Source organism: Falco naumanni, chromosome 3, assembly GCF_017639655.2.
Source record: "Falco naumanni isolate bFalNau1 chromosome 3, bFalNau1.pat, whole genome shotgun sequence".
NCBI lineage: Eukaryota > Metazoa > Chordata > Aves > Falconiformes > Falconidae > Falco > Falco naumanni.
Window position 1 is genome coordinate 7192756 of NC_054056.1, and position 10580 is coordinate 7203335.

A 10580-nucleotide genomic window follows, 5' to 3' on the forward strand; every position below is an offset into this window, starting at 1 on the left:
GGACCCACCTGGAGGGGTGAAGGCCAGCTCCAGAACCGTGTTAATTCACTTTGGTTCAGACACAATCCACCACCAGCCGCTCCATCCCCTTTCCAAGAAGCCCAGGTGCTTGGTGAGCCCTGGTTTAGGCACCCCCAGGACCAGGGGGGTCAGGACCCACCACCTCCCACTCCATCCCTGTATCCAGGGACCCACTACCGTGCTTTGGGGGATGGCAACTGGGGCCAGGGGGGCTGGCGAGGCATCAGACAAGAGGATGGGGAAGTGGAGTTGCCAAGGAAACCACTGAACAGCAAAGCACTGATTTTTTTTGTCAAGGCTGGAAAAAATGCGGGGGAGAAGGGCAGCAGCGAGGCCCCGTGACGTGGGTGAGCCAGGGGGCTGGGGTCTGAACCCTGAGCAAGCCAGGATTGCGAAGCAGAACATGGATGCTCAGGTGTCTCTGTGCCAGCTTCTGCATCTGCCAGACAGAGCGTGCCCCGGGGGTGGCACAGGGCTGGCCATGGGGAAGGGATGCGGTCTGATGGCACGCGTGGTGGCTGTCCAGTGACACAGGGGACCTGGCTGGGGAGGGGCATGCTGTGGGGTGGTTTAAAATATTGCAGGTTGAAAATAACACTTCTATCACGTTGAGGATTTAGTGTCTCATGCAGGGCAAGGCTAGGACAGGCACAAGATGCACCAGCCTCTGATGAAGCTTTGGAGCATCCAAAACCTGGAACCTCAGGGAGGCAAAGCAACCCCCAGCAGGGATGGGACGGGCCTCTCCATCATTGCAAAGTCATGAAGAGCCCCAAGTGGAGCCAGGGCACCTGTCCCAAGAGCTTGGCTCAGCCCAGGGCTGTGACGGAGCCCCAAAGCTCTTGAGGGCTCTTACGTAGCCTCCCTGCCTGCAGAGGCTGTGCGGGCAGCAGAGGAAAGGGGGAGAGAACCAGCGTTGGCATCTGCTGGTTGGAGCCACGGCTGCAGCTCCCAAGCACTGACGGAAAATCAGAACTGAAGTGCCACTTCCCCAGAGTTCAAGGGAGAGCTGCCGGGCTGCGCACAGGCAGGACAGGCAGCTGCCAGGTTTGTGCCTGCATGTATTGCTCGCCAGGCTGGGGGATGTGGGGAGGACCCTCCCCAGGGGAGGAGAGCAGGGAAAGCCCCGGGGACAGGGCACCTGTGGGGCTGATGGCTGGGAAGGGGACATGGGCATCTCCCGGGGGGCTCGGCCAGACCCCAAGTGCTGTCAGCCATCCCAGTTTGGGGACTGGAAATTTGGGAACACAGACACGTGTTTGCACCCTGTGGAGCGGGCGAGGGGCTGAGCCCTGGGAACTGTCCCCAAAAGCCACCCAGAGCTCATGTCACAACCTCTGGAAACAGCTGGATGCTGGAGAGCCCCTCACTGTCCCCTGCCCCAGAAACACCTGCCTGCTGTGCTGCAGGGGGCCAGGTCCTGCATCCCACCCAGAGGCTGGAGCACCCTTCAGGGCCAGGAGCTCCTCCAGCCCAGGCAGGTGGGAAAGCCCTCCCTGGGGAGGGGGGGGGCCTCTGGCAGCACTGGTTTGCCTTCCCTGCTCCCTTTCATCCTCTGGGATTTTCCAGGGTGTGTGTGCAGGGTGACATTTCCCCTGGGGACATGTCCCCTGTGGGACAAACGGACACACGGGGATGCCAGGAGCTCCATCACAAAGTGTTTGGGACTGGGCTCCCTCTGGTATTCCTCAGACGCCTTGACTGGGCTGGACTGCAAAAAATAGAGGTCCAAATCCTGCCCATTTCAGCCTTGCCCTACCCAGAGGTGCCCTGTGGCACCCTGGGGACAGCACGTGAGCGCCAGCCCTGCACGCTGCTGGCACGGTGCTGCCTGTCCTGTGCTCCCCTTGCCGCACAAGGTCACACTGATGTTTTATTCATCCCCCACAATCCATTATATTCCTTAATTGCAGCACACACACTGCAAGTGTAAATAATTGCCTCGAAGCCTTAACGACTTTGACATGCTAATGAGCACTGCAGCCCAAAGCACACTATCGGGGGGTCCGACCCTTCCCTGGGCTGCCGGGACCCCCGAGACTGAGGGGCTAGCACCCAAATGTGGGTGCAAACCACCCTGAGCTCTTCCTGGGGAAAAAAATTCACCCTTCATCCCAAGATTAAAAAATTAACGATTGGTTAATCCAACAGCTCCACCGTCCTCCTCCATTCCTGCCCATCGGCTCACGCAGGCACGAGAACAGCACCCTCACCCCTCATCCACCCACGGTCACCGTGACCTTACCTGTGTCCCCGTCACATCTCACTGCTGCCAAACAGAGCCGCTGGGAGAGGCTGGTGGCAGTGAGGGACGGGCTCAGAGCCACAAGGCTCCATCCCACACCAAAACTGCATCTCCTGGCCAGTCCTCCATGCCCTTTCCCTGGAAAACCCTGCCAGCTGTCAGTGGAGGTGCTGCCCTGCCATGGGCCAGCCTTCCACATCCAGACCCAGCAGGGAGCTGCTCCACCCTTAATTAAAGGTCTTTAATCACCAAGCAGGTGATGGATGAGCATCAAGGCACTGTTACACCTCAGGCTGGGGGCTGATGTATTCAAGACACCTGCTGGAGCCAGCCAGGGGCTCTTGGAGGACCATGAGGCTCCAGCCTAGGGGCTGTGGACCAAGGCACAAGCCCCAACCCCTTCAGAAAGCAGTCAGTGCTGCAGAGACAGTTCACACCTTTATTGCTGTAGCTGGAGGGTCTTTTCCCCGCTCCTCTTCCCCCCATCCCTTCTTTACTGGGAACACAATGTGCTCAAGCCAGGATGGATGGTCCATGTGTCACAGAGCAGAGCACCGGCATCTGGGCATCCTGCAACCACCCTGCCTCCCTCCGTGTCCTCCCACTGCGTTCGCTTTGGTGAGGAAGGTGTTTGGGTTAAAACCTGGCCCTCTCCCAGCCCCGGCCCCCAGGACAGTGGTCCAGCCCCATGTCCACAGGGCAACGTCTCTCCTGCCCCCAAATCATTCAAGCCCAGGTTTCACCCAGGGAAGGACAAGCTGCCCAGGTCAGACCAGTCTCACTTTTCAGGGATGTGTCCCCAGTGGCTACCAGCCCACCCCAAGCAAAGGGCAGGTATTTACAGGGGGGAATCTCCTGAATTCACCAGGGTTTTCTCAAGCAAACCTGCCTGTTGCCAGAGCCCGGCTCCCTGGGACATTTAGGGGAGCCCAGCACAAGAAGCCAGGGTGTAGGGACCGGTGCCCACCATCATCCTCCCTCCCCACCCTGGCTGCCCGATGTGGCCATCACAGCATCCCGTCTAGCACCACGCTCCCTCCAGCCCCATCGCCGGGCGCCGTCAGCAGAACTGCAGGAGAAGCAGAGCCCAGGGCAGGCGATGAGCCTTCACCCAGCCCCCCAGCACTGCTTTGGGGGGCTTTGCCACCCGCCAGGGCCAGGGAGGGGTTGGGACACCCAAAGCCCCACCCGGCTGGGCACAGACCTTCCAGCGGTTCCCGCATTCGTTGCACAGCACGAATGTTGTCATGGGCTCATCAGCGCTGCGTGTCTGCACCTAGCACGGAGCAGGCAGCTGGGTCAGCAGGGACCCCTCCAGCATCCCCCACATCGGGGTCCCCTGGGGACAGAGGGGAGCCCCAGGGGCTTTGCAGGCCTGACCTGGTTGTAGGTGCAGTTCTTCTTCTTGCACTTGCCACACTGGAAGAGGTCGGTGACGGTGCCGCCCGTCTTGGCCATCTGGTGCTCACGGATGGCCTCCTGGGTCATGGCGTTCCTCAGCTCCTTCAGCTCATCGCTGGCCATCTCCTGCCACCGGCACCGGCACCACAGGGTCAGAGCTGCCACGGCGCTGCCCGGGGGCTCGCGGCCAAGCCGGCACAGAGTGCCAAGCCAGCACCCTCCCTATCCTCTCCAGGACCAGGACGGATCCTGCTCTCTGTGCTTGCTGGAGAGCTAAAGTCCATCCAGATGGAAAAAACACCCCATCCTCAAACCAAAACTGCTGCCTGCAGGGACCTGGCTCCCCATGGAGGGAGCTGGGCTCCCTGGAGCCTGATCTGGGGACCCCCGTTGAGGAGGAGGAGTGGGGACCCTCAAGCCTGACTCCTGCCAGCATGACATCCCACACCTGGTCTGCGATGGGCATGGGGGGCTGCAGGGCTCTGGAGGATCAGGCAGTGCCCCCTGCTTTCTCTCCATGCCCCAGCCAGCAGCAAAGTGGGACAGGGAGATGCTGGGAGAAGCCCAGTGTGGGCACCAGCAAGCCAAGACCCAGCCAGCCCTCATGTGCCGACACAGCCTCCAAGAGCAGAGGTTGGGGTAGGGGTGGACTTCATCCCCATGGAGATGGAGTGGTCCATGAGACACAGCCCCATGTCCCCCATCCCGCTGCGCACCTCGGCGGTCATGCGGGCGATGAGGCTGGGCTGGATGGCCCCGCACAGCACGTTCCTTCGCAGGCTGGGATTTTTGGGGTCCTTCAGGTTGCTAATCCTGCTCCGCACCCGGTTGCGATACTTCATGTCTGTGCTCTTCAGCTCCTGGAAGATATGTGGGGTCTGTCAAGGAATCAAGGGGGCACAGTGGGGGGATGCCAGCACCATGGGCACCCACTGCTGCTCTGGGCTCGGTGGTGCTGGCTGTCACCAGGGCCAGTGTCCACGGGCATGTGGAGGTGGCCGATCTCAACAGGGCTTTGCTCCTGGGGGGACCACTGGGAGGGGGGTGTCCCCCTCCTTGGGTTTAGGAGGATGAAGCCCAGCTTGAGATGTGGGCAGGAAAACAACCTGGCATTGCCTTACAACATTTGACATACAGGCAAGGCTGTCGGGGCACAGGGACTGTCACCAGACGCTGTGCTGGGATTTGAATTCCTGGTGCAGAGGACTCAGCCCACTCTCCTCCTCCAAAAAGCCACCAGCTGCCTGCATGGATGTGGGCAGAGAGGCTGAGGTGCCAGCTCTGGGGTCCTGTGAGCCCCCAGGCACTCACAAGTAAAGAGTTTAGGATACACCAAAAATCGAAGCGTACCCAGGAGGGGAAACAGCCTTGAGGCTGATCCTGGACTCGGGGGGCTGCCAGGACACCCTCAAGCCTTGAGCTGGGAGTGAAACGAGGTGGCTTCATCCCTGGCAGCATGGCACAGCCTGGGCCCTGTGAGGGACCAGGGCTGGCAAGAGACATGGGCACCCACAGCAGCTCAGAGAAGAGGTCTTGACTGAGTGTTGGGTTTATTTCCCCAGGGATGAAAGCAGGTCCCTGCGCAGAGGGGTCTGGGGGGATGCACAGACCTCCGGACTACGGCAGGTGCCCAGGGGATGCTCTGCTCAGCATCAGCATCAGCCTCTAACCGGGGTCTGGGCTCCCTCTGCAGGCAACGGGGACAGCAGAGCCCGTCATCCTCTGTCCTTGTCCCCACCATCCTTTGTCCTTGTCCCCATCACCACGTCTGAGCCCACGTGTCTATGTCCCAGCAGATGGAGCCTGGGGACTTCCAGCCCCCGCAAAGGATATGGTCTTCGATCTCCGATGCCATCTTCTCGCAGTTGACACCAAACTCCTTGTAGTCGTCTACAGGGCAGAGAGGCCGAGGGGTGACATTCAGGTGTGACACCAGCTGGGTCTCACCGTGCACTGAGAAACCTTGAAAAAAAGTCTCGCGTCTCCCCCTCAACTTGCCCCAGGCACGCCATCTCTAAAACCCCTGGTTTTACCCATCTTGAACTTTACAAAGACCCCATCCCCACACCCGACCCCTTATCAGAGACCCTACCTACCGCCTTTTCTTTCATTTTGGGGCTGAACACTGAGCTATGAGCTACAAGCTGCAGTTTGTTTGCAAGTCTAGGGTGAGTTTGCCATTGCAGGGCTGTGCATGCCCCAGGATGCAGAACCTTGCTTGTTATTGTAGAGCTGCTCCTATTAGAGGTTTACTACAGGAGAAACAGCCCAGTTTGGGCTCCAGCACCCCCCAGCTCCAGTACCTCCTAAGCTCCAGCATCCCCCAGAGCTGCTCACCATCCATGCGGAGAGCGGCCGTCAGCATCTCGATGCACTTGTCCCGCACTGAATCCCCTGTGAGGTAGCAGGGGGCCAGGAGGCAGGGGCTGGGCGAGAAGGTGGGGCTGGTGGGGGTCCGCGGTGTCTCTGGTTTGGCCTTGCTGCTGTTGGCTCTGCAGGGCACATGGGGAGGGGACAGGCAGGCGCTGGGGTCCTGGCACAGCCCCAGGGGACCTGCCAGGGGTCCTGTGGTGGTGGGATGGGTCCCTCCTACCTTTCCTCCTTGCTGTCGCTGGAGTTTCTCCGGGAGCCGGTGGGAGCTGGTGAGGGGCTGGTGCCCACAGAGACTCTCCTGAGGGTGGCACAGGAGGGACAGTGGGGATGACACCACAGACAGGGCAAGCAGGGGCTGGTGGCAGGACCTCAGGCACCAGCGCATCAGTGCCAGCACTTGGAAGCCAACAGGAATCTCCACAGGGGAGGGTTTGCTCCTCATGGGGAATATCCCGATGCCCGTGGCAGGATCAGGGCTCCCAGCCATCTCCACCCACCCCAGATGTGCGTCCCACGGTCAGAGCACTCCCAAGGGGGATCCCCATGGCATCCCCAAGCTGCCCAGGGACCCCCCCTCCTTACCTCTCTCCTGGCAGTCTCTTCTGCGGGGAGGAGGCGGAGGAGATGGCCGAGGTGGTGGAGGACCTCGAGTCAGCAGAGTCTCTCCTAGCAGGACAAGCTCCGTGCCAGAGGATGGCGATAGGGACCAGGCGGTGGGTCCAGACACCCAGCCGGTGAGGGGCTGGGGCTCAGCCTCTCCCATCCTCACCCAGCCCAGGCACCCACCTCTCTTTCTTGCTGTCCAGAGGTGACTTCTTCGAGGATGCAGTGGGACTCCAGCTGTCACTGGACTCTCTTCACCGCAGAAGTCCAAAGGAAGGGAGAGATGCTCTCAGCAAGCCCAGCCCCAGCATCCCCCAGTGTGATCTGGTGAGCCGGATCCTGCCTGCCCATCTGCACACCCCAGCCCTGGCCAAGTCCCCGCCAAGCCCCTCCAGCCCCCAGGCTGCCGGCAAAGCCTCCCCCAGGCTGGTAGTGCCCAGCAGAGCCTGGCACAAAGGGTCGGCGCATCCTTCAGCAGGTACCTTTCTGGGTTGGAATCAGTAGGGTGGCTCCGGGGGATGGTGGCACAAGAGCCAGACTTGCTGGGCTTCCTAGGGACAGAGAGAGTGGGGCAAGGTCAGACAGCACCATCCAAAGAGCCCTCACCTGGGAAATAAACAGCTCTAGAGAAGAGAAAAGAAAAAAAAGCCATTTCTCCCTCCCTTCTCCAAAAGCTGCCCTGGTGCTGCCACAGCAGCAGGCAGCTGCCCTTTGGCTCTGGCAGTGCTGCCAGCTGCCGTGGACAGGCAGAGGTGGATAAACCAAACTCATAAGGAGCGAGCAGAGGGCGGTCTCTTATTGGCCCCACTGGTGCCTTGGCCACGCAGCTGGTGTCCCCCAAGAGCAGGCAGGAGCTCCCACCTCTCCTTGTGCTTCTCCCTGTGCTTCTCAGCCAGGCTCTTGGGGTGCTTCGCCCCTTCATTGGGGCAGCTGGGAAAAACCATCCCCTTCTCCTTCTTCTCCTTCTCCCCATCTGTGTCCTTCTCCTTCTTCCCATCCACATCTTTGTCCCTCTTCGGGGCGGTGGAGGACTCTGGTAAAGGATTTGGGTGTCACAGGCACAGCCCAAAGCAGCACAGGGCACCTGGGGAGCTGCATCCCAGGGTGGGGGCACGGCTGGGGGCTGCTCAGCCCCTGGGGGGCACACACTGATTTACATCACTTCGCCCTGGAGCAAAAATGAGCCCTTGGAAAATCCATCAAGTCTGCATGTTGCCTGGAAGGACTGGGTTACGGCAGCTGTGATGCACAGGAGCCTGCACATCCCAGCTCAGAACCTATCCCACTCTGGGACTGATCCCGCTTTGACCCCCCTGGAGAGCATCAGGGGCTTGGGGTGCCGGGAGGGTTGGGGCTGGGGGGTGGTTCTTGCCTCTCCCTGGCATCGCTCACCCAGCAGCCGCTTCCAGTTCTTGATGAGGATTTTGGCTGAAGCCACCACCTCTTCATCCGAGCAGTGTTTCCGCACTGAGTTGACGGCCACCCCGATCCGCGTGGTCTGGGGACATACGCCAGGGACGTGTCCTTAGGGATGTGCCGGCTGGCATGGGGAGGACAGGGTGAGCCACCCCACGGGGTGTCTCCGCACCCAGACTCCTCACCTGGAGCAGCTGGATGGTCATGGTGTAGCCGGTGAGGGACTTGAGCAGATCCAGCGCCCCTTCCTAGAGCAGGGAGAAGCCACAGGGGCCCGTAAGGAGCTGGAGAGAAATGGGGGGGCTGCGCTGAGGCAGCCCACGTCCCCCCTTTCCCCTCACTGGCACCAGGCGATGCCAGGGAGGGCACCCCACGGGGACACAAAGCAGCCCCGGGCACACCTGACCCTCCCCAGCAATGCACGCATAGAAAAAACCCAAACCCAAATCCTGCCGGACCATCCCAGCACGGGGTCACCTCTCCCAGCTGGGAAGCTGGAGCCTCCCGTCAGGCACAGGAAAACCCTCTGTAAGGAAACCCTGGGCTGCTGGGAGCCAGGGACAGCTGGGGGACACCCAAATGTCCCCACACAGGGGTGCAAGGGTCTGTGGGACACGTACCCCCGGGGTGCATAGCGGCTGCAGGGCTAAACATAGCCCCGGCACAGAGCCCTCCTCCTCCTCCTCCTCCTCCCTGATATTTTTAGAGCCCCAGGAGCACAGTCAGCTCGCAGGTGTGTCCCGTGCCCCACAGGGGGGACAGCCCCGTGCTGGGCTGGACTCCCCACCACGAGGGGCTGGATCAGGCCCCCCCAGTACGATGGGTGCAGGGAATGTCCCCATGCTGTGGCCGGACACTGACTCTGTCCCCGTCCCCAGCATGCAGGCATGGTGGTGTAGGGCAGGAGGGTTGGGCAGGATCAGTCCCTTGACCTGGGGGTAATTCCCGGTGGGAACGGAGCCCCTGTGGCTCCCATGGGGTCTGATGCAGTTGCAGGTGCTGGCACCCCAAAAAGCCACCAGATCTGGGGGGGACGGCAGCGCTGCCCCCTCCGCCCAGGAACCTGCACCTTGTCGGGGCAAAGGCCGGCGGAAATAGTCAAATATTAACTTTAAGGGCTGGGCCCAACGCTGCTCACCCAGGCGCAAACTGAGCACCAGGAGCCCCGGATGGATCCTCACCTGGTGTAAAGCAGGGCCAGATCCGGGCTCCCCCCAGCACGCCATCGCCAAAGCAACCCCGGAGCCATCGCTCGACCCTCTCCCCTCCCTTTGCACCCTTGCACACGTTCGTGCAACAGGCAGGGCTGGGGCTGGGGCTGTGAGGGGCTTGAGCCCCCCAGCCCACCCCCCAAAGAGTTTTCCTTTGCATGGGGCTGAGCCTGCAGCACCAGCACCGGCCGCGATCGAGTGTTGGTGGCCGGGCTGGTGGCCAAGCACCTGTCGCCCAAGGTCCTGCACCACTGAGGGGTGCCCGGAGCTGCCACCTCTGGGACAGACCCCCCCCCTTGCCCCCAAATCCCAAGGGCCGGGAGCAGTGGGGTGCAGAAGACCCCCAAATCAGAGGCAAAATAAAATCCCCTGGGTGCTGGCTCCGACGTCGCGAGGCTGGGCTGGGGGTGCGCAGGCAGCACCCTGGGGTGCTGGTGGCACCTGTGGGTGCTCAGCACCCCCTGGACCTGCTCAGCCCCTCCAGGACTGTGAGCAACAGGAGCAGGAGGTGAAGAGAAACCCCCCGCTTTCCCCCCACTCCCCTGTCCCAAGGAACGGTGCGACTCCAAACATGCATGCACACACGTGTCAGTACGCACACGCGTGCACACCCGCCCCGGGGGGCTCGGCCACCTTACCGTGCTCTTCCTGGCCACCATCTTATCCAGTTTCTTGGCGATCCGGACCAGCTCCTCAGCGGGCCCCATGCTGGCGGAGCGAGCCCAAGGCGGCAGCCGGCAGAGTTTGGCGCTGCCGGCATGGGGGTCCGGCGGCGAGGTGGGGTGGGGGGTGCGAAGGGGTGGCCAGAAAGGAGCAGAGAGGGGAGGAAAAAAAGGGGGAAAAGAAAGGGAAGGGAAGGGAGAGAAAGCAGAAAGGAGGTGGGGCTGTCCCGGCCAGTTATAACTCCTGCCAGGCAGGCGAAATAGCACGGGGAAGGGCTAAATATAGCCCAGCGCGGGCAGGGCCACGCCACAGGAGCTGGGGGAGGCGCATGGCGGGGGGCACCGGGGGGCCTGGCCCACCGGAGGGGGTCCTGGGGGGCCAAGGGGCTGCCCGGCGTGGGGATGGAGCCTGGTGCTGGCAGGGAAAGCCCTGGCCGTGGCTTTGCCACCAACGTGTCTCAGCCAGGGAGCGCCGAGGGGCGCGGGCACGATGCCAGGGGGCTGCTCTACCCACACCCCGCGTCCTGCGCCAGCGAGTTCCCAGGGAGGGGAGAAGCCACAATGACAAGTGACACCCCAATGCCTCCCGCAGCCTTTTAAATCTGGTGGGCGCTCCGCTGAGCCCCCCCAGGAGCACCCGGCGCGTGG

General features: G+C 61.9%; 1 protein-coding gene across 2 annotated transcripts; it reads right to left on the bottom strand.

The window, feature by feature from the left end:
- Positions 1-2691: 2691 nt before the first annotated feature.
- TCEA3 (transcription elongation factor A3) lies at positions 2692-10152 on the bottom strand. 2 transcript variants are annotated; one of them, XM_040588198.1, is made up of 14 exons: positions 9909-10152; positions 8245-8307; positions 8036-8141; positions 7505-7676; positions 7126-7194; positions 6827-6895; positions 6623-6706; positions 6261-6338; positions 6005-6159; positions 5496-5557; positions 4384-4533; positions 3647-3793; positions 3471-3542; positions 2692-3335 (listed from the first exon to the last, which is right to left on the bottom strand). In XM_040588198.1, exons 1-14 carry the CDS (start codon positions 9975-9977, stop codon positions 3327-3329), a joined length of 1305 nt encoding a protein of 434 aa, XP_040444132.1. In that variant the 5' UTR covers positions 9978-10152; the 3' UTR covers positions 2692-3326. The 2 variants fall into 2 exon arrangements, with proteins under 2 accessions (XP_040444132.1, XP_040444131.1); XM_040588197.1 differs by having other exon boundaries at positions 4384-4538; positions 5501-5557; positions 9909-10149.
- Positions 10153-10580: the final 428 nt, after the last annotated feature.

Coding starts and splice junctions, on each gene's coding strand:
- TCEA3 (XM_040588198.1), bottom strand. CDS start 9,977: ATGGGGCCCGCTGAGGAGCTGGTCCGGATCGCCAAGAAACTGGATAAG. Junction 8,308..9,908: donor TGGTGGCCAGGAAGAGCACG/GTAAGGTGGCCG, acceptor TCCCTGCTCTAG/GAAGGGGCGCTGGATCTGCT. Junction 7,195..7,504: donor AGGGAGAAGCACAAGGAGAG/GTGGGAGCTCCT, acceptor CTCTGTCCCTAG/GAAGCCCAGCAAGTCTGGCT.